The 23,688-nt window shown below is 37.0% G+C and overlaps 1 protein-coding gene across 1 annotated transcript; it reads right to left on the minus strand.

The window, feature by feature from the left end:
- Positions 1-4,467: 4,467 nt before the first annotated feature.
- On the minus strand, positions 4,468-23,670 carry LOC139740171 (retinol dehydrogenase 11-like). Its single transcript, XM_071650759.1, has 5 exons — positions 23,457-23,670; positions 6,931-7,173; positions 6,328-6,534; positions 5,348-5,531; positions 4,468-4,684 (listed from the first exon to the last, which is right to left on the minus strand). Exons 1-5 carry the CDS (start codon positions 23,668-23,670, stop codon positions 4,468-4,470), a joined length of 1,065 nt encoding a protein of 354 aa, XP_071506860.1.
- Between the last annotated feature and the right edge of the window lie 18 nt (positions 23,671-23,688).

The raw sequence follows: 23,688 nt of genomic DNA on the forward strand, positions 1-23,688 counted from the left end.
GCATCGGGCTTCTTGATTAGCGCGCGCAATAGCGAGCTGTGAACTGTGTTAAATTTACTGCACTGTTTTCGTACCGTGCATGCGTGTAGTACGTGTGTGCGTTGTGAAATCTACGCTCCTCTGGCTGCACCACAGAACTCAACCTGTGGGCTGCACAGCTGCAAAGCTGCACAGTTCAGTGGACAGTGGACCTGCAGTGGACACGCTAAGTATCTTTGGCGCCCTCTCATGACGACATACAAATCAAAATACAATGTACTTCTTATGGCCATCTCTGACTCAAAAGAGTAGACAGACACCGCCAAATTTAACATGCATATAAAATAAAAATTTGCACCTCTTCTAAAGTAATAACATGCCTACAAGTTGTTGATTTTTAAAAGATCACTGTAATCATTGTAAATGATGCGAAGTCTACTTTGCGATCTATTTCTTGTGGTGTTCCACAGGGGGTCGCTGCTTGGTCCCCTACTTTTTATTTTGTATACATAAACGATTTTCCAAAATCGTCACAACTTATTTCTTTCATATTATTTGCCGACGATTCTAGTTTTTCCTTCTCTCACAAAAATCCACATCAACTACTGAATATTATAAATTCAAAACTGAAATCTGTAGTTAAATGGATCCATGCAAACAAGCTATCTTTAAATTTCTTGAAAACCAACTATATGTTATTTAGCAATACATGTATTATCATCTTTACCAGGCCATAAATACACAAAGTCACGAATACAAAATTTCTTGGCCTAAATAATTATAGATGACAAATGGAATTGGAGAATGCATGGATATGCTACTGTAAACTTCTTTCCAGAAATGTTGGCGTTGTCAATAATACAAAATCTATATTTCCAAGGAATAGATTGCGCAACCCTTGTACTAACCTATCTCAATCATGGCGTTCTTGCCTTGGGAAACTCAACAAAATTATACTTGGATAAGTTTACTCTAAAAACGGGCAGTGATAATTATTTCTGGTGCAACATGACGTTCTCACACTAATGAACTCTTCTATGAAAATAGATTTCTAAAAGTACAGGATATTTATCCTATGAATCTAGGATCCATTATGCACAGCTCGAGGGATTCTGAATTTCCACAGGTTGTTACGTCACTTTTTGTGAAGAATGAACAAGTGCGCAATTACTACACTCGGCAGTCTTCTTCTTACCACCTGCCATCCATTAGAATAAACTTTTAACACAATACACTTGCTTTTGCTGGACCGAAATATTGGAATTCTTTAGCCTATTCCCTTCAACAAACCACAAGCCTCAAAACATTCAAATACAAATTAAAACTAAGTCTTCTGAGTAAATATGTTACGATGTAACTAGCCTTTATAATCCTATACCAGATATCTGAATACTTTTACCCTATAGGGATAAGGTAATCTTATATCAACTTTTACATGGCATATTATTCATGTGGAATTCCTATTCATTTTGATTCCACTGTTTATTTTCTTCTCTTTCTTTCTTTCTTTCTTTTTTTTTCTTTCTTTTTCTTCCCTCTCTCTCCCCCTTCGGTTCTCACTTTATTTCCTCTATTTCTCTCGTTCTCTCCAGAGACCTTCTCCCCCTCTCTTTCTCATTCGAGGGTTTGTTCGCAAAAACCGATAAGTCCATTTTTGAAGATTTTGAAGTACGGTCTCTGTCATAAAGTACAAGATAATACCTTTTAAATGATATATTGGTCACTACATATAAAGGTATAACATTTTTGAAGTTATGGTCAAAAGAAGCAAAAATTTTCTTATTATTCTCTTTATTTTTCTTGACCTTTAATCGCAAACATCTCCATGTGGCAAATATGGACTTATCGGTTTTTGCGAACAAACTCTTCACTTTAAGATGTAAATAATTATGTACAAGTTATGTAAATATGTTTCAGAAGTGTCATATTCTCAGTTATTCGTACAATATCAATATGGCTTACATATAGAACACTCATTAAGTTAAATATACCTAAACCGACACTCATTCAAACTTTACTATTGAATAAGTATACATGTGACTCTGTACAAAGTGATATCAAACAAAGTGCTCTCTTTTAGCTGCATTCAACTGATGGGCAATAAGACTAGTAGTTAAAAATCCAAGATTTTAAGATGACCTTGATTACAGTTTCATGTTGTTTTCATGCTTTCGTACATTTAATTCTATATTTAAGTGGTCCCAGTTTTAATCATCATAATTTTTGTTTGTTTATTTTTATATCAATTTTACATGCAGTTTTTAATTCGTAATTGTTTTAAAGTCATTGAATTATTTTAGTATGCATGATAATTTGTTTGCTTGATTTTTCTCTGTTAAAATGAAATCAATAATTCACACCAGAGTTTGTTTCTCGCTGTAGAATAAGTTGATATAGCATTGTATTATGTATACTTTTATTAGTGGAAAATTGAGCAAAGAAAATGGGATTCTATCGGGATTCGAACCCGAGACCTCCGGATTGCTAGCCCGGTGCTCTACCGACTGAGCTATACTTTTAATGTATAACCATAGTACTTATGTTTAAAAAGAGAATGTGTTGTGAGCCCTATCACATTATTTTGATTTGTTTTCACCACTTCAAGGAGTAACTGACAAACAGGCTTTATGTTGTGTGAGCAATTCGTCAAAGTCACAGTAGATATAGTTCCTGGGCTCCGTCCATCTCCCTGGAACAGAGAATAAGATCATGCAGATGGAAAAGGTCCACCTCCAACCTGACAGCAATGCGACCCTAAACAAGAGATATTTCACTCTAGAATGATTGTATCAGCGCAATGAGACAAAACATGCAAATGCCATGCAAACAAAAAGGGGTATACTATAAAGCAAAGGCAAATCCTACGCGAAATTTTACCGGTATACAACACATTGATCGGTAATTTCACTCAGGAAAAAGAGATCAACTGAGCACAAGCGATCCAAAAGAGTTCTGGTAGGGTTGTAAGAGAGAAAGGGGAGAGGATTCGCGCTGAAGAGCGTTGTCCAGAGTATATATACTGAAAATAAAACAATGTTGGTCATTTGCGAGCGAAAACGAGAAATTATTGCCTCTTGCATCACGAATGATAGAGACTGAAACTTAATACGGATTTCACTTGAACCATTTATTGCCGACTAAGAAAACACATACCCTGATTAATTCGGTTAAATATTAGTGATAGTCACGATTTTTACAAACCCTAAGAATACAAAATGAACACATTATGAACATTCGAAAGTAATTTTGTTAACACACCCCAGAAAAGCCTAAACAATATGGAGTATAGAGCGTGAACAAATGTCTCGTCTAGAAAACAAAATGGAAATAGATGATACTTATACATTCAGAGAAGTATCAATTCAAACGGTTGCAAAACAAATCTTTGTATACCACTCAGATTGTTGCGATGGAGTCGGTCTATGCAGCAAGTGGTGAAGGATACTTATAATGAGCAACTCAGCTTGTTATAAAAGCGCACACTCAAAATAGTCTTCATTGTCAATATTCATACTCATTGTCAATAGACAATATCCAACAGAGGGTTTTCTTGCCAACTTAAAATAGATAGAAATAGGGTTACCGAAAAACTTAACATAACATGAGAACGCTATCATTATACACAATCCATAATCTCACAATATACCAGTTGGTTTACTTTAATACCAGATCCGTCATCCACTGTATAGAACTCACAAATCCAATTACAGTATTACCTCGAGTGAAAACATAATGCATACATAAAAACATACACATTTGATAAATCTATATACTAGAGTACCTCGTTAAAATGCATATATACCACCAAAATATCAACTTGAATCATAAAAATGAATGTGACTCCACGTTAATACAGGAGTTACAAAGACCCATAGTAATCCCCATACATATGTGATCTCTCACGCGATTGCAAACACCTATACCTTACTGTGGGGGGAATGCACGAGTTTTATCAAGTCTCAAAACGACTAAAGGAAGAAGATAAAATTTCTTGGTTGGACAAAACTTTACAAAGTCGGACAAACTAGATTTTTTTTTGTTGTTGAAAATCTGTGTTTTGTTCGGCATACTAAAAAGCTGGAAATAAAGAGAAATTCTTGTATTGGATTAAGAGTTTCATTATTATCTATCTATTTATTCATTTTTTTTTAAATTTCAGTCAGTCACTTTAAGGCCAAAATACCACTAACTGACATCACTCGACATCTTATTTGGTGAAGAACCCCATGGACTCGAACGTTCAGATCCCGAGGAAAAAAAAAAAACACCCAGCTTTACTCCAAACTTTTATCCCATTTTTTTTTCTTTGATACAGAGTTAGAGATTCATGACAAACCGTATGATTTTACATCAGAGAGTGAGAGAGAGAGAGAGAGAGTGAGTGTGAGAGAGAGGGAGAGAGAAAAGGACCAAATAAACTTCAAACAACATGATGAAGTGCATGGAGCCCTATAAAAAGTGTGACAAGTCGTCAGACAGGAGAAAACCTCATCGGACCAGAGGTACATTAGGGTCGATGCCAGCCGCTTCGCAGCTTACATCCCAGAGCTGCTTGGTAAGAGCCACATCATTGGCCTTCTCATGCATAGACTCCTTCGCCAGCTGACAGTTTGCGAAATATTCACCGCTATGCTGTGTGACTGAGTCGTCGATGGCACAATATACTGTCGTTTGGGCTCCGTCCTTCTCATTCAACAAGCAGAGCCTATGATAAATTGAGAGAGGGAAAGTACAGGTAAAATAGCAGAACTTAGGACAGAAGAGGTTTAAATAAAGATAGAGAATTACTGACGTAATCTTCATAAAATCAGTCATGGGCTCTTACATTAGCTTGAAGTCATCTGTTAGAAGTCAACACTTCATTAAAAGAAGATGTAATGAAATCTGACATCTTTGTCCTTCAAAACTTAATTTATTTCAAATACCGTAATCGGAGAAAAGTATATACCCCAATCTTTATTTTAGAAAAACAAGTCACACGTCACTACTTGTTATGGTGGAAATTTCTCAAGGTCACTGTCATGCGGGTGTTATTCATTAAATATAAAGAAAATACAAGTGACTATGATTTATATTGTTTGGAATAGGCACATATTCAGGTATCACATTTCATAATATTTCCATAATATTGGAATTCTGAGTTTGCATACATATAACATGATAAACAAATGAAACTACAGGAAAAAAAAAACTTGTGTAAAAGATTCAAAATGAAACAAAATAAAAGGGTAGTCTTTGGATAATACCGTTTGTCCAGTTATCTCTATCATAATCTATTCTTTGATGCCTATGTCACAAGAAATAATAATATAATAGGGTTAATAGGGTTAATACCAACAGTATACTCCAGTACCAACATCAAACTCACCAAAAAAGCGGGCGCATGAAGTAATGCAGCCACACCTCGTCGGTTCGCCAGAGGCTGCTGAAGATTGCTCCTGGGTGCAGCGAGTAAGCTGTCACGCCAGTGCCCGCTAGGCGGCGCGCTAACTCTTTGGCAAAGATCACATTGGCCAGTTTGCTCCTCGCGTAAAATTGAAGGCCTTCTAACCCTGTGCAGGGGCACACGTCATGAAAGGGAACAAAGATAAAAAATCTGTTGAAAGGTTTATTATACTATAAGCTGAATGTTGCTGATTTGAGGATAATGTCTTGATTGGAGGACAACTATTTGCTGTATGGCTTTCTCAATGCCGGTTGATGTTAAATTCGTCATTACGAAAGATCCATCTTGGGTTATAAGCTCTTTGTTTTTACTTTTATTATGAAACAAGTGCTTCCTTTAAACATCTCTTCCTGCGTATAATTTGTTCAACAGAATGATATCGAGGAAAAAAAAGGTGACTCTATGATAACTAATTTAATGCTTATGTCATGCAGCATAGAAGTATCCTATTTTAGCAGCGTAAGCATTTTACATTATCTATTTTCTTTGTTTGCTTTTTTGTTGTTCTTACAAAGTCTGCTCAAATTTTATGTCAACAAACAAATAATTTCAATCTTCTCAGTCACAAAGTAAGATTCTTCCGAGGAAGCGTAGGGTTGGAAAATTTAAGGGCAAATCTCAGTGATGTGTGTTTTTCTTGCTACTCTTTCAAAAAACAAAAACGTTATAGGCCTACGTTGTATCCAGATTTGATTTGTTGAGGGTGAACTTTAAATATCTTTTCAAAAGACTGAGTGTAATCTGTCGGTTCTCCCAAATGAGCAAATTCAGAGCAGAAAAATTTTGGATAACATTACGTCACGGATCAGAAATCCCGGATATGCGTAATGACACAAGAAATTCGCTTGAAGATGACAGACATTTTGGTAAATATTGATTGGTTCGATCAGTTTGTTTCTAACCTTTGCCAGATTTGTTGCTGAATTCCATGCCAGGCTTCTCAGTGTACCATGCATGAGAGAGTGACGAGACGTTGAGAATCCGACTGGGGGCGCTCTTCTTTAGAAGGTCCATCAGCGTCATGGTGAGAACGAAATGACCCACGTGGTTGGTCGACATGATCATGTCAAAGCCTTCCGGTGTCAAGATTTCCTTTGCTGCGACGACACCTGGATGGGTTGAATACTTGAATTTAAATCTTGCTTCTATTTCTTTCCATTGTTCAAAATGTTTATGTCGTCATGACATGGGTATATCCATCGGTTCGAATTCAAATTACAACAATCATATATGAAATAAAGTGCCTGCAGGAGTATAGTCGCTCTGGTTTGAATGATGTTCGACCAATGGACTAAAGAGACTGAAAATTGATTTTTTTTTTTTTATAAATCGAACTAATTGAATGTCAATTTTGTTTGATCATAAATAGTGTGTTCTTGACAAAAAAAAAGACAAATAAAAAGTTGTGTTGATGAAGTTGGCTGCGACTTCCAGTAAACTGCCAATGTGTATGCTGTGGTCAATAATGAGCCAAGCGAAGAAAGATTCTTTTTTTTTTAAATCACCTGCATTGTTGATGAGGATATCGAGTCGGTCCTCCTCCTTCAAGATCTGATCAGCGAAAGCTCGAACCGACTTGAGGTCAGACGTGTCCACCTGTTTGAAGACCACGTTGTCGCTTCCTGATCTCTGGCGGACCTCTGCCAGAGCTGCTTGGGCTTTAGTCGGGTTGCGACAAGCCATGATAACCCGCGCCCCTCGGCTGACCAGGTCCACGGCCGTCTCGCGTCCAATACCAGCATTGGCACCTGGAAGGAGGGGACAAAGTTGTTGCCAACTTAATATGTTTTCATAATAATTCTATTCACGATGTATTCGACCATGATAAAATGGGGACACCCATGAGTCCACAGCCCACGAGCTATACGTATATTACAGACATTAAGATGAAAAGGTCCATGGGTCATGACGGCCCGCTCGCTCGAAACTAGGGAAAAAAGGCCCAACAGCTCGACACTTATAGGCAAAAAAAAAGCCTATGAGCTCGGCATTATGCAATTTACGTCCACAATTAGACCAAAAGAAGGCAAATAAGCCAAAATGTTCCTTTACAAACAGACAATTTGGTCATTCCGGAAAGATATTTGAGAAATATCAATCCTTGCCATTTCGAGCTATTTACACGTGGCACTCCTCTTATAAGATGCATTCTACAGGTAGAATCGATAGTGTATAGAGTGTAAGCATGGTAAGTGATGAAGTACAACTGGTAAAAATGTCAAAAAAAGTCAAATACTGGTACATGCATATTTCACTAGACCAACGCATCTGCACCTTCCATACTTCCACCATGTTTAGTCTAGATATTTTTATGATGAAATCATTTTGTTTAGATTTACATTCTATATAAAGCGTTATGTGACTTCTTTTTGCGTCTTGTGTCCAGTCGTGAACAGTTGTTCTCTGTATGATTCTTCGAGAGAACATTAAGATATGCAGGAAATATCTTTTCTTTGCATGTTTTTGTATCAAACGCAAATCCTGATGATTCCAGAAGTTGTCTGTGAAATCAAATGCTCTATTTCCATATTCTAATACAATCATTGTAGGTAAATAATTTTTCATGCGTCTCCGGATGGATTCCATGACATTTACTTTGTTTCGTATTAAAGGACCTATGTTACACAAATGCTTTTGATTCATGTGTCGATCATGATACCCTCAACATCACTTATCACTATTTTTTCCGCAATCTTGAATCCCCGTCGATAGGTGATGTTTTCCTGACATATAGGAACAAACTGTCTGGCCCAGCACATTATGACGGCGTTTTCTGGGCACATCACAACAAGTAATTTTGACTTGGCAGTCCAAGGGAAGAGGGATTTAAACCCCTACCCCCCCCCCCATCCACCACTGTTTATGTGGCAGAGCAAATACATTCCAAATTCTATCGTAATTTTGTTACTATTTTTCTTCAGATTTACTTGGATACGCCCACAAAAAATAAACTTCCGAAATACTCGTGGACTCATCTCATTTATTGCTAAAGTACTAAAGCCAAGTTGAAAAAAATACTAGTTTCTCAACAAACCAAATAAACCAAAGAAAAAAAGGAAGAAGAGGGCACTTTGTCGTTGTCGTTGTTGTTGTTGTTGTTGTTGTTGTTGTTGTTGTTGTTGTTGTTGTTGCCTTTCCAGGATTCAGTTGACATAATGGATTTTACGATGGCCTATCCACTGCACAACGCTATTCGTGTAGTCACATTCATAAGTACGGTACGATATCATAGGCTCTATGTATGTGCTTTATCCAAATTTCGTCTTTTTATCGTTGAGAACAAGGAAAATAAAACACTTCTTTGATGCGGCGGCAAAAACGATTTTTTTTTCTTTACTTGGCCTAATCTATGTTGAACAAAAGACATTGGAATGCACTTTCCACTCGACTGAACATAAATTGCATGTTTGCATGTTAACTCACCATGACATGCTGCAATTGCAACATACCGTGATGGAAACTTTCATGGCAAACAGCTTCTTTCATGTACTCGTGTGGAGATCGACGTCTGTATGTGTTTAGGAGGGAGAGGGTTGGATCATTGGATGGGTAGAACATGGAGCTATATTGTAGCCCCATGGGTAGATTGTTAACGTTGTCCCACACAAGGGGGCTTTTGCATTTTCAGAATTTTAATTTAACAATCATCTTCTCTTTTTTTTTTGGCACACTTTAGAAATTATTTAGAGAGTATTAATTGCGTCAAAAAAGAAGAAGTAGATTTTCCATCTCTCGGGAATTATCCTTGTGATGATAACTTGGAAGTATTTTGATCTGATGTATAGTTCTCACTTTAGCTTAACCTGTGAATAGTAAGATCAGGTATCCTATACACTAAAAGCTAAGCCGGTTTGGAGGTTTCTGTAGACCTATGACCTTTGGTTTCAAGTTGTGAGAAAAACCAAAACGTGCATGAGGTATCTAGCTGAAGAAAGTGGTCCTAATAAAAGGTGGCACTCACCTTTAGTTGGGACCACTTTGCGTTACTTTGTTTTTGAATATCTCAGCCATAACAAAACAGATTTCAATCAATTAAACTTTTGATACCTGTTACAATAATATGCTCTTTAGTGCTTCTCAAGGGGTATGTAATTATCTCGCGAAATGTTAAGATCTGAATTCACCATGTCAACAAAAACTATATCTACCCTCCCTTGGTCTTTTTTTGCAAAGTTAGGGTATGTGAGCTTCGCTGCGCGTAACGTAGTGGTTATGTTTTGGGGAGCATTTCACGAAGAGTTTTGTCAGATATTTTTTTCGACAAACTGTCATATCGGCTACTGAAATCCTTGCATCTGATTGGCTGGGAGTAAATAATGTCAGAAAGAATATAAAGGTATATAAAAGCAGAATATGAATACAAAAGGCTTCATGCTTCCGAGCTTTCATTAGTGTTATTTTCGCGTTATGAATTCAATAAGCAGGCCCGTAGCCAGGATTTTTCAAGGGGGGGTGCGGTCACTAAAAAAATGGACCTTCGGTACCAATACCAATGATGACACACACACACACAATTATATATATATATATATATATATATATATATATATATATATATTCTTTGGACGACCGAACTACAAAAGTTGTATAAGAATTTGCGCGCGAAGCGCGCAGCAAATTGTGAATTTTGACTGTTTTAATGACGTTTTAAAGTCTCGAGGAAATTTGTATTTTTGTCTGTTGCATGCAATCGCGTTACGGTATTTCATCTAGGAAATAGTAAAAACTCATTTTGCCAGGAAGTTGCAAAGTTTAATTGTGTTCGAGACTCTGCGCGCGTAGCGCGCCGCAAAATTGAGAATAGTGATTTTCCTGGTGTTGTTTTAACTTTTATTTTTTCTATTGTGTACCCGCGTTAGCAGGCCTGAAGCCAGGATTTTTAAAGGAAGGGGGGATTGCGTTAATTAACAAAACGGTCCTTTGATACTGTCCCGGGAGGGGTAGCGACAATTAAAAGGTGGACACCATGCTCATACATGGACTTTCAAAATGGCCCCTAAACGAGTAATGATCATATGATTTTTTTGGGCCTTAAAAACAAGTATTCCTTAAATGTTTCCTGCACCCTAAAGAAGTACTTCATCATGATTGAACAATATACCATTTTCCCAAATTTCGGCCTTTTTGATACCCTTTGATTATATACGCTCGTACATCACACTTTCCATCTAATCCGTGAGAAAAAACGACCCCTATTACGCGTTTTCTTTAGCGAGTATGGTCACGGTGTCCACCTTTCAGTTGGAGTTTTCCATCCCATTGGATGCAGTTTGGAAGATGAAACATTCACTTTACTATACAGTATATCAGCCGTTGGTATGCGAGTTTGTCAAAAACGAAAATGAATAAGAAAATTTTTAAAACAAAATGAATTGTAAATGTGAACCATTTATATTTTGCCTCCTTGTGGTAGGATATTTCCAGCATTTCCGAACTTTCAAATAATCATTTTAGATTTAATAATATTAAAGGTAGTAGATCCGATTCGCAAACATCTCCAATATCAGTCAAATGTCATATTAACCATCATGCTAAGAAGGTTTTCTTTGTGAAATTTGGAGGTCAGTGAAATTCAAAAATTAAACATCCGTTAGCCATTGGAAGAAGTTGAGTGCAAATTCAGACCTCAGGCTTAGTGCTCAGATGTTATCCTATTTGATTTGATCTGTCTTACTGTGCACACTAAGATACATACTGGAATGTTTATTTCTTATTTATTAAAATAATTATAGTAGCATATTTCGTTACTAGCTGTCTCTAAGCATTTTCGAATTTGGGCTGCAAAGAGATCCACTACCTTTAAGTTAGAAGAGAGATAAGTAAATAATGATAAAATAAACAAACAAAAAAGAATGAGTTTCTTTTGTAATACTATCTGACAAACTTTTTACTTTACCATTTTACTTCATAGCTCAGCACTTTCCATTCTCTCTCATACCCTCTTACCCATTACATTTAAATGAAATACAACTAAAATGAGTTTGCGTGCCTGCATAATACTCTTTGGAAATTATAAGTGAGAATGTTCTTAGGTTTTGGCTCACTTTAAAATGAGAACCAATAGAACTGTCACAACATGAGAAAATGTATAAGTAATAATCAACAGTACATTTCCGAATTTGGCCTGCAAAGAAATCCGCTACCTGTAAGTTAGAAAAGAGATTAGTAAATAATGATAAAATAAACAACAAAAAAGAATGAGTTTCTACCGCCGTATCCAGAACAGAGCCTGAAACGGTGCAGGTTCAAGAAATCGTTTGTACTAATACGTCTTGAAGTACTGTGTGATACTGTTGACTCAGACTTCTACAAAGCTGTAAGAATTTTAACCCAATCCGGCTCATTACCTGTGTTTTTTATGAAAAAGATGAATAAAGAATGTAAATTAAATAACGACGCGTCACAATGCAGTCTAACGCTCTCACAATGTTATCATACATAGGGTTTTTCCCTGACTGTTTTTACTCCGGAGCTCTTGCAATATTCAGGCTTTTGTAATACTATCTGACAAACTTTTTACTTTACCATTTTACTTCATAGCTCAGCATTCTCTCTCATACCCTCTTACCCATTACATTTAAATGAAATACAACTAAATTGAGTTTGCGTGCCTGCATAATACTCTTTGGAAATTATAAGTGAGAATGTTCTTAGGTTTTGGCTCACTTCAAAATGAGAACCAATCGAACTGTCACAACATGAGAAAATGTATAACTAATAGAGAACTGGAGTAAGACAGGCCTTTCATTTTGTTTTGTCTCTCCTGATCGTTCGTAAGAAATGCTAATTCATGACCACCTTTTCACAATTTGATTGGAGCATGCATTCATAATGGAAAATAGTTGACATAATAATCTATCCCCAGGCATTATCATGCCAACATGTACTTATATGTACATGTACTATATCTTTGTGAGACGTAGATATAAAATGTTTCAGGTTTTCGATTATAGTAATTTCGAGGAAATTTCTTTAATTTTTATCATACAAGGGGTATGTAAACTTGAGGCTATTAGATTTTCATCCACTTACCTCTGTTCCTGTGAAAAAATGCAAGTGTCAACCTCAATGTCATCCACGAATCGCACGTACTCGGGCGGCCAGTGGAAAAAAAAAAAAACACCGGTCACACGCGCCAAGGGCCATGGCATGCAGTGCCAATATAATAATAGCTCGCACAAATTGATACATAACATTTGTGTTTGTGTGCATGGGGACGATCCGATGGTTCATACAACAAAAGGGTTTCGTACAATTATTTTTAACATTGTTAAACGTACTCTTCCACATTTACGTAGCATATAATGTGTCTTTATATTTATTTGGATTGTTATCTTGAGAATTGCTAAAAACCGTTATTATGAAAAAGTGGACCTTTCAGAATTTGGGGGGGGGGGGTGCGTACGCACCCGACGCACCCCCCCCCCCCCCCCCCCCCCTGGCTACGGGCCTGATAAGGGGTTCGAGGAAATTTGAGTATTTCCAGCAGCCACAAATTGCAATCACCTAATTGTTTGCGCCGCTTGGTGCACTGTTGGTTCGTCACAGCCACGCGTTATGATATTGTGTTTGTATATAATTATACGAAACATGTCTTCTGATGGGTTCTCTTCTTCCTCCTCTTCCACTTCCTCGTTTTCTCTTTTCCTTCTCTCAAATGTCTTTACATTTCTTTTCATTTGTTGAACTTCCAATATTGGGTAATCTGATAGTTTGTTTTACAAAAATTAATAGTCGTGATTTATTATCTTAGTGATATTTTTTCTCTCTCTCACACACGTGAAATACACTGCGAATATTGTCAACATTTTTTTCTTTTAAATAGGATACTTTAAAGACAAAATTTACCATTTGCAGATGAAACAAAAGCCCAGGTTTAGTGCTTCAAAATAGTTTTAGAATGTGAGTTAGGGATTGAAACAACCAATGTGAAAATTTGAATCAGTAAGCTTGATTTTACAGAGTATTGTTACATATACAAAATGTGAACAATAGTTATGATAAAAATGCTTCTGGACTAAACCTGTACAGTTACGGTTTATTGAGAAAAATAGTGGTATTTCCTTTATGTTTTAGACTTTATTACGAAATCATTTCATGGTTGGATGTTTTGTGATACAACTGACCTACCACATATGCATGAAATGTATATCTTAACATTTTCGAAATTACTACGTGTTCCCAATGGTAAAAAGTACCTTTAAAGATAAATACATAGGTAAAATAGGTCCGTCTCATCTTCACTGGGTTTTTATTTTGTACAGAGCAGCAAACGTAGTTGTGCAATCAAATGAACTGGTTTTCTGGAAGAGCTGCATGGCTCGGCATCGGCAGGAACTGCTCAGCTCGTCTTTGTTGTACGCCAATGCTTCTACATATATACATTTTTTTTTCTGAGGCGGGTCTTTGGCTTCGTTGCATCAGTAGGGCAGTGCTGTCTGTAAAATGTGCATTCCTTCCTCTTCTTTCCATTATTCTCCGCCAAACATTTTTGTGCATAGGTATTGTCCTTGGCTTTTATTTTGGAACCCCACCGAGATACGCGTTGTCCCCTCATTCATCTGTTGTGTGTGTTCAGTGCTTTCTTTTCTCCCTCGCCGTAGCTGGTCTTGATCGTCAAACCCACCCTGCTATATTTTTTCTATTCAAAGGTCCCTTTTCTTTGCAGTGATCCTCTATTCATCCCGATTTCGACGCCGCTCATTCATGTGCCTCGATTGTTCCCGTACTTTTTTTTTTCACATTCCGTATTCATCAGACGCCATCTATATTCATGTGCCTAGATTGTTCCCGTACACATTCACGTTGTCACATCCCGTCTACCACCCTGCAGGGTCTACTGGTTTGATATTTTCTCATATTATGCACTCCCTCACTACCGATGACTACAGTTCTGCTGGTAACGCAGATTCCTATTTTAGATAATCACATTAATAATACTGCGAAAGCTGATTTCTCGAATGCGCATGCATTTTCATTCCGTGGAAAATAATGACTTGTTGGAATTACTTGGCCATATAACATCAGAATTTGACACAGTTGATGGGGTACCATTTATCATTACACGAACAACTCCTTATGACAATAAGGATGCCGATAATCTAAATTTCATCAGCAAACGAATTGCCCTATGATTTTAGTAGGCCTAATGATTGAATTCTGAACACGTCATGTAATTACATAACCGCTAATCAATGCAAAGATATATCATAGTTTCTCTGTTGCATTTAAACACATGGAGCAACATTTAGAATCTGATACAAGTCAGTCATTCTCTGTCGCTGGACTGAGCATGTTGAGTGTAACTTAGTTAACTTCTGCTATACTGCCCTACTTTGGCAAAAGGAAGCAAGTGACAAAAGTGACATTTCTCATAAAAGAGCAAAATGAGCCTGTCATTTACACTGACGTCAATGGACTATCATGATGTCTTATCTAACATATCTCTTAGTAGGATGAGTGTCTCTGCATGAAATTTGGCCTGGAAGAAGAGCGCATTACGTGAATTATGAAAACATCTATGACTCAAATTCGGATGGTATGCCACTTGCTTCCTTTTGCCAAAGTAGGGCAGTATACTGAAATTTCTTTTGCAATTGAGGGTAACGATATTTATGTCAGTAGACCTGACAAGAGTATGTTTATTGATTCATGTAAACAAATGACGTGTATCTAAATTTCATATGGAAATGTAAAAGTTACATTGTACTTAATTTGTTTATATGAAATTGTCTTATTATATGCTTTGGCCGGAAATGAAAAAAAAAATGAAATGAAATGAAATGAAATGAAATGAAATGAAATGAAGAGTTTGTGGTGGCGGTGTTCCATTATAAGTATCAAGTACTTTTAAATTATATTGTATCGTTCACGATGACATTTTGTCTACTGTGTAACACCGTTGAATCCCTTTTTCATAAATTTGTATCAAAGTGAGTATAGGAATGTTGTAGTAAAAGTATTATTTACAGACCGCACCCAACTCAAATATTGCACACTTATTGCTTTATCTTCAGATTTGGCAAAAAACAACTAATTTTTCGAAATAAGGATTGTTTTACATTTGGCGATTATGTTATTGATTTGCTGAAATCCGGAAATGGTAATTTCTCAGGCCAGTTTCTAGAAATACTTTTGTCTTCATCCTTTCGGCCACTTATTTCAAAATCAAAAGGAAAAAGTATCATTCTCAGCAGTTAGCGAGATATAAGTTTGAAATCAAAATACTTGGAAAGTTTTAAAGCGTAAAAAAAAAATGATAATTAAGAGAAAACAGAGATTGGAGAAATAAAGCTGAATAATGAAATAATCAATGACCCTATATGATATTGCAAGTTTTAATTCTTATTTTGAACAAAAATAAAACGCTTTGCTCAAGGTACCCCGGCTACAAAACAAAAACTTACTGAATTATCAGGCAAGATTAACCCCAATTCCATTTTTAACCCCAACAAATATGTATGAGATTACTGATATTGTATCCCCTGCAGAAAATAAACGAAGTTCGGTATATTCATGATATAGGATAGATAATTTTATTCTCAAAGGTTTATATCCTCGGTTGCAGATCCTCTTGCTCATATTTTCAATTTGTCAATTTATAATGGTGTGTTTCCTGATGAACTAAAGTTTTTCAAATATCTAAGAAGGGCAACAAATTGGATGTTAAAAAAGTATGATGATTTACCGCCCGATTTCCTTATTATCTTCACTGTCCAAACTTTTAGAAATAAAAATGACATTAGAGTTATTTTTTTTTAGTCTGCGCAAAATATTTACAATTCCACTTTAGTTTTCGAGAGAGACATATAGTATTACCCATGCACTTTTTATTCTTATTGACAAAATGGTTCATGCAACTCATACTGATATACAACCACTCTCATTTAATTAGTATTTTCTTGGACTTCTCAATGGCCTTCGATACAATGAAACATTATATTTTACTCTATAAGTTATTGCATAAGGGATAAGCGGGAAAGCCTTGGAGCATGAGTGGTTCATCTTTCCATAAAAAATTGCAATAAAGCCTAAAATATAAGGAGATATCACTACTTTTCTCAATAAACCATAACGGTTTAGTCTGAAAACATTTTATAAAAACTATTGTCCACATTTTGTACATTTAATAACACGTAACATCGATTATGATTATACTGATTCAAATTGTTACATTGGATATTGTTTCTATCCATAACTCACATTTTAGAACTATTTTGAGGCACTAATGCTGGCTTTTTGTTTCATCTGGAAAATCTTATGCCTTTAAGTGTGGCGTTCTAGAGGGAAGTCTTTTTAGGGTCGTTGTTATTTTTCTTCCGTATCTGAAGAACTAATTTCCTTCATATATTTTGCCGATGACATTGACCAATGTATTTTCGCCCATAACGATATCGATGTTTCGGTTAAAAAGTGATTAATTGGGTCACAGCTAATTATCTATCATTGAATGTCCAAAAAAAAAAAACGAAACAAAGTCATATGCTTTACAGTGATACTGTTGACATTTGAGTTCAGAGATAGTTCTGGACGATTTTAATTTAGAAAGAATACATATCTTAAATTTCTTGGAATCTGTATTACACTGAAACTTTCTTGGGAAATTTTGTAAAACCAATTCGGGCAATATAGGCGTCATGAACAGACTGAAATTTCATATCTTTCAATATTACTTACGTTATACTCCTCTTTGATATTGCCTTAATACCTTAATTACATATATCGTATATAGCTTGGGGCAGTACTCATCAGAATAGAGAATACTCATCTGAAGAGTGTTGCTACTGCAAAAGAAAGCCCTCAGCATCATTTGTTACTCTCTCATACATATGTCATTTACTTTTCATTTCGTTTCCAACATCAGAAAATACTTACATATATCACATAATCAATGAATTGACAATGAATACTGTGGCATTCTGATTATACTGAATTAAAATTCAAATTGTTATAAAGGAGAAGACATGCAGAAAAGCAAAGCTTGTATTTTGCAGTCTCCTTGCGAACTGTCATTCTCACGGTCGAACAAATTTACTGCTTGCTCCTAATAACTTATCAAAAACTATTGAGTTGTTTTTATTTAACTTCTAGGACAATTTATGTGGAGCATATAAGAATAATTTACTCTCCTTTATGTTTGATTCGATGTTCCTCAAAAATCAATCACTCCATAACTATCCCACTATAGCCGCTCAAATGAATTTCACTTACCACTTCTTCGAACGATTTTAGCTATGGGAAGAACACACTTATTTAAAGGCCTACTTATAGTCCAAATTACTGGAATTTCCTGAATCATGATATTAAAAAAATGCTCCTTCTATATAATACTCTTTTAAACGGAGACTGTCTCAATTATAATCATACTGGTGACTCAGAATCGGACGAGCATATTTAAAGCCTTAGTTTGTCCCTCGCTCGTAGAATCTACTTTGCCGCCTTTATTATCGCCACTCTTGCCCGAATATACAGTTAGGTTTCTTATAGGGTAAGAGTTTTTTTTTTAAAGGTCCAGTTTACCTTTGGGACCAGTGATTTACAAAATGTTCAAGATATCACATTTTGTTTATCACAAAACATCCTATACCATATAAGATTTTCGCAATAAAGCCTAAAACATAAGGAGATATCAGTATTTTTCTCAATATAAACCATATATAGCTGTAAACGGTTTAGTCTGGAAGCATTCTTATCATAACTATATTGTTCACATTTTGTGTATTAATAATATTTAACATTGATTATACGGATTCAAATTTTTACAGTGGTTGTTTCTATTCCTAACCAACTATTTAAAGCACAAATGCCAGGTTTTTGTGTCATCTGCAAATGGTAAATTATGCCTTTAAGCTAATTCCGCAGTTGAAGAGTTTGTTCCCGGAACTTGCGTGTTAGATCTACTTTGGACAAAAGGAAGAGAAAAAAGAAACGTTTTGGGGTTTTTCACATAGTACATGTACTCGCAAATCTCTGGAGCGTCGTTAGTTGCAGCACAATATTGAGCAAAGAGGTAAAAAACTACGATAAGTATATTTGTCACGATTTGGAAATGAACCCTTTAATCGCTGCTCTATTTTCCTTGTTTTTTCGTTAAACATCTGAAGATCGTTGTCTCTGTTGTGTTTTCCTCTCGTTGTTATGTTAGATGATACAGTATTGGTGGAGATGATAATTGGGCTTTTAACTTTTTGCGAGATACCAAGAAAACACTTAGGAAATAGTACAGAGTATACCATTTTAAGAGGAATTCAAAATTTATTCGATGAACATTGGGGTTTGGAATGACTGAAACATCCAAAAACAAAGTAAAACAAAGCGTCGCACAGGCCCGTAGCCAGGGGGGGGGGGGGGGGGGGGGGGGGGGTGCGTCGGGTGCGTACGCACCCCCCCCCCCCCAAATTCTGAAAGGTCCACTTTTTCATAATAACGATTTTAGCAATTCTCAAGATAACAATCCAAATAAATATAAAGACACATTATATGCTACGTAAATGTGGAAGAGTACGTTTAACAATGTTAAAAATAATTGTACGAAACCCTTTTGTTGTATGAACCATCGGATCGTCCCCATGCACACAAACACAAATGTTATGTATCAATTTGTGCGAGCTATTTGGTCACATATTGAAAACTTTCGGTCATCTGCGAAGCCGCGCTTCCGCGCGAACGCTACAACACGTAAAACGGGTCAAAAATTGACGCATTTTTCCACAAAATCTGCCATAACTTTTAAACTGTTTAAGAAGCAAACTTGGGGCGCCCGGATTCTGAAAGTGGGTACTTTAGGGATTTTTTTATGTGTATATATCTTTATTGTAACATTTGTAGCAGTGACGCAAATTAGATCAGAAAAGTACCTTATGAGTAGAATTGTCTATGGCGAACAGTCCAAATTTGACGAATTTGAGCATATTTTGCCGTCTTGCAATTCTTCCAGACGGGATATCTCGAGAACGGAAGATCGCACAAACTTGGGGCGCACGGTTTCAGAAAGTAGAGGTTCTGCCCATTTTTGTGACATAAGAATCTTGTCCATTGGTTGAGCAGTCCTGACGCAAATTTGCAGTAAAGCTAGACTACCCATTCACAATTGCTGTCATAGGGAACGTGTACAATCCATACAGAACTATCACGTGACGAGACTACCAACGAAAATATGAGCCGTTGACCTTCACTGTCTGCCGTCGTCAGCAGTGTGAATTCCTGTGATTTCAAGCATTTGTTTCTCGCCAAATATCATTTTCAACGCAACATCCAGATACAGTTGTATGTGAGACATTATCTAGATACGTAGCAGCCTTATTGACAACATAACTGTTAAGTTTGGGAGCAAAAACGACCAAATACATTCCACATTCCATCTCATTTTTCGATGATGGCTGTAGTCGGACTGGTGCATTTCCTTCGGAGGTGGTAATAATGTAAGTACATGTAGTTGCAACGGTCACCTTGCCACCTGCTGTCTGCAATCGGGCGCTTATATACACGTGTTGTACACAGGTAATCAACTGAAATAATGTTGTAAAGGAATGATATGCTACTATAATTTAATAAATAAGAAATAACCATTCCAGTATGTATCTTGCATGTGCACAGTAAGACAGATCAAATCAAATAGGAAAACATCTGAGCACTAAGCCTGAGGTCTGAATTTGCACTCAACTTCTTCCAATGGCTAACGGATGTTTAATTTTTGAATTTCACTGACCTCCAAATTTCACAAAGAAAACCTTCTTAGCATGATGGTTAATATGACATTTGACTGATATTGGAGATGTTTGCGAATCGGATCTAGGCCTACTACCTTTAATATTATTAAATCTAAAATGATTATTTGAAAGTTCGGAAATGCTGGAAATATCCTATCACAAGGAGGCAAAATATAAATGGTTCACATTAACAATTCATTTTGTTTTAAAAATTTTCTTATTTATTTTTGTTTTTGACAAACTCGCATACCAACGGCTGATATACTGTATAGTAAAGTGAATGTTTCATCTTCCAAACAGCATCCAATGGGATGGAAAACTCCAACTGAAAGGTGGACACCGTGACCATACTCGCTAAAGAAAACGCGTAATAGGGGTCGTTTTTTCTCACGGATTAGATGGAAAGTGTGATGTACAAGCGTATATAATCAAAGGGTATCAAAAAGGCCGAAATTTGGGAAAATGGTATATTGTTCAATCATGATGAAGTACTTCTTTAGGTTGACCGAAAGATCGGTCTGTATCTGTCCGTCGGGGAATGTTCCGCGGAGACTGCGTCTGGCTTCACGGATCCCCTCCGTATACAGACCGAAGTCAATGATGCCAGCTACTGTGTGGCAGTAGCGCACAGATAAAACGTTACGATAAACCAAATTACAGGCAGCTTTTTTACATTCAAACAAGTTTGACATGATATGACACATTATGCAGCAATATTTGGGGGGTTAATTTCTCACATTTTGCAATCGAAATACTCACAGTAACGCGGTTATAATGCAGAAATTTTATCCATATCGCAACATTGCCGTTCGCTAGCTGTAAGTCGCCATTTTGAATCTGTAAACCAATCACATGCGAGGTACTTTATTAAGTAAAAAAACACGTAGAAACTACCTCGCATGTGATTGGCTAATAGATTCATACTGTATGTTTCTGCAGTTTGAACGTGACGACGCGACGGGCTGGTTGATGTGTGTTTTGCGTTGAAAATTCGACCGAAATATTGGATTATTTATTAATCTGGTGAGTGTAGTCTATTCTTGAATAGTTGATTTAACTATTCAAGCTTAAATTTGCCGACCTAGGGCCGTGAATTAGACGCAATCGAGAAGGGTGAGGTACCTCACCCAATTTTCCATAGAGACAGTGGTTAAGAACATCCACACAGCAATGGGTACTACAACCTTCCGTCTGTCTACGGAGGACGGCGTTAATGGCAAAATACAAAAAGAGTCCTCCGGACAGACGGATCTTTCTGTCTATTCTTTAGGGTGCAGGAAACATTAAAGAAATACTATGGTGTCCACCTTTTAATTGTCGCTACCCCTCCCGGGACAGTATCAAAAGACCGTTTTGTTAATTAACGCAATCCCCCCTTCCTTTAAAAATCCTGGCTTCAGGCCTGCTAACGCGGGTATACAATAGAAAAAATAAAAGTTAAAACAACACCAGGAAAATCACTATTCTCAATTTTGCGGCACGCTACGCGCGCAGAGTCTCGAACACAATTAAACTTTGCAACTTCCTGGCAAAATGAGTTTTTATTATTTCCTAGATGAAATACCGTAACGCGATTGCATGCAACAGACAAAAATACAAATTTCCTCGAGACTTTAAAACGTCATTAAAACAGTCAAAATTCACAATTTGCGGCGCGCTTCGCGCGCAAATTCTTATACAACTTTTGTAGTTCGGTCGTCCAAAGAATATATATATATATAAATATATATAACTATATAAATATATATTTATATATATATTTATATATATATATATATATATATATAAATATATATATTTTAAAACACTGATTTCATCCTTTCATCTTTGGCTCTTCGTGGAGGGAACCAGTCCATGGATGCGTCGTTGCTATGCCAAACGCGCACATACACACTGCGCGGTTACCATGCACTGTTATGTGGCAGCAACTACCAGTCTAGACGCATTCCATCACAAGCAGGTTAGTTTTGAAATCCGTCCGACCAGGAGCAGACGTATACCCTTGTGTGTATGTTCTGCTTCAGAAACGGATTTTTAATCTAACATCACATCGCATCCTGGTCGCTGATGAAGAATGCGATGACTAACCTGTTTGGTGTCTTGTTTCTAAAACATGCGCTTATTTTCCTCGCCAGGATAAAGCGTTTTAATGCCATTTTAGGTTTTAATCTCATTCACTTCTGTTCGTTATTGATCAGTGACTACCAGGAAAGGCTGGTTGACTATCAGGTAAAGTCTGATTGACTATCAGGAAAAGTCTGATTGACTACGGGAAAGACCGTTGACTATCAGGAAAGTCTGATACAGTTTTCCATCACGGACAAGGCACAACTACTGGCTGGGATGTCTCTATGGGGGCCGGAGGTGTGAGTTTGCGTCAGTGAAAGACAAGATGAGGTGGGTCTCTGAACCGTTTATCTTCGTGATAGTAAATCGGAGCATGACGTTGGCAATGTAAGTCTATTGGAAAGCTATCAGGGATTCATATTTGTCATGTTTTTTTAAAACACTGATTTCATCCTTTCATCTTTGGCTCTTCGTGGAGGGAACCAGTCCATGGATGCGTCGTTGCTATGCCAAACGCGCACATACACACTGCGCGGTTACCATGCACTGTTATATGGCAGCAACTACCAGTCTAGACGCATTCCATCACAAGCAGGTTAGTTTTGAAATCCGTCCGACCAGGAGCAGACGTATACCCTTGTGTGTATGTTCTGCTTCAGAAACGGATTTTTAATCTAACATCACATCGCATCCTGGTCGCTGATGAAGAATGCGATGACTAACCTGTTTGGTGTCTTGTTTCTAAAACATGCGCTTATTTTCCTCGCCAGGATAAAGCGTTTTAATGCCATTTTAGGTTTTAATCTCATATATATATGTATATATAAATGTGTGTGTGTATGTGTGTGTGTCATCATTGGTATTGGTACCGAAGGTCCGTTTTTTTAGTGACCGCACCCCCCCCCCCCCCCCCCCTTGAAAAATCCTGGCTACGGGCCTGAGCGATCGTGATAAAGTGTGGGTCCTACACGTATCGCTCCGTTTTGGATATCTAAGCCATTTCAAAACCAATTTTCATCAAATAAACATTGAATTCCTTGTGGAATTACATGATTTTTCATATTTCATAAGAGGTTTCTTATTATCTCACCAAAAAAAGTTCGAAACCTGAAATTAGGTTTCAACCAAAACTATACGATCCCTTTAATCTCGTTTCTGATCGTCTCGTCAAGTAAGTCTTTTCCCTATAAGTAGTCTTGTTGTTTCAGTCTTGTTCGTTGTTTATTTGCTTATAAATAAGATAAAATTCGATTTACCAGTAATGATAACTGTCTTGCCATCCAAACGAACGCTGCTCTTTACACGTCGTGTGCCGCCAAAGAACCACGCATACCACACCCCGTAGGTGGCAGCCAAAACTCCAGCGCCACTCACAGCGATTTTCACCGGGAGAGAGGCGGCCTGGAACCACTCGGCCTCCTGTTGGAGTAGATCTTTGCAAAACACGAACACTGCTTTAACAAATTCCATCACGATTATCCGCACCAA

The sequence above is a fragment of the Diadema antillarum genome, unplaced genomic scaffold (assembly GCF_040938485.1).
Source record: "Diadema antillarum isolate AM-2024a unplaced genomic scaffold, OU_Dant_1.0 seq00000839_RagTag, whole genome shotgun sequence".
NCBI classification, from domain to species: Eukaryota; Metazoa; Echinodermata; class Echinoidea; order Diadematoida; family Diadematidae; genus Diadema; species Diadema antillarum.

What these genes read in the sequence shown, in the direction of transcription:
- LOC139740171 (XM_071650759.1), bottom strand. Translation starts at nt 23,670, where the DNA reads ATGGAATTTGTTAAAGCAGTGTTCGTGTTTTGCAAAGATCTACTCCAA. An exon ending in CAAGACAGTTATCATTACTG is followed by an intron (nt 7,174 to 23,456) that starts GTAAATCGAATT and finishes CCCTCCTTCCAG; the next exon opens with GTGCCAATGCTGGTATTGGA. An exon ending in CAGCAACAAATCTGGCAAAG is followed by an intron (nt 5,532 to 6,327) that starts GTTAGAAACAAA and finishes GCCCCTGCACAG; the next exon opens with GGTTAGAAGGCCTTCAATTT.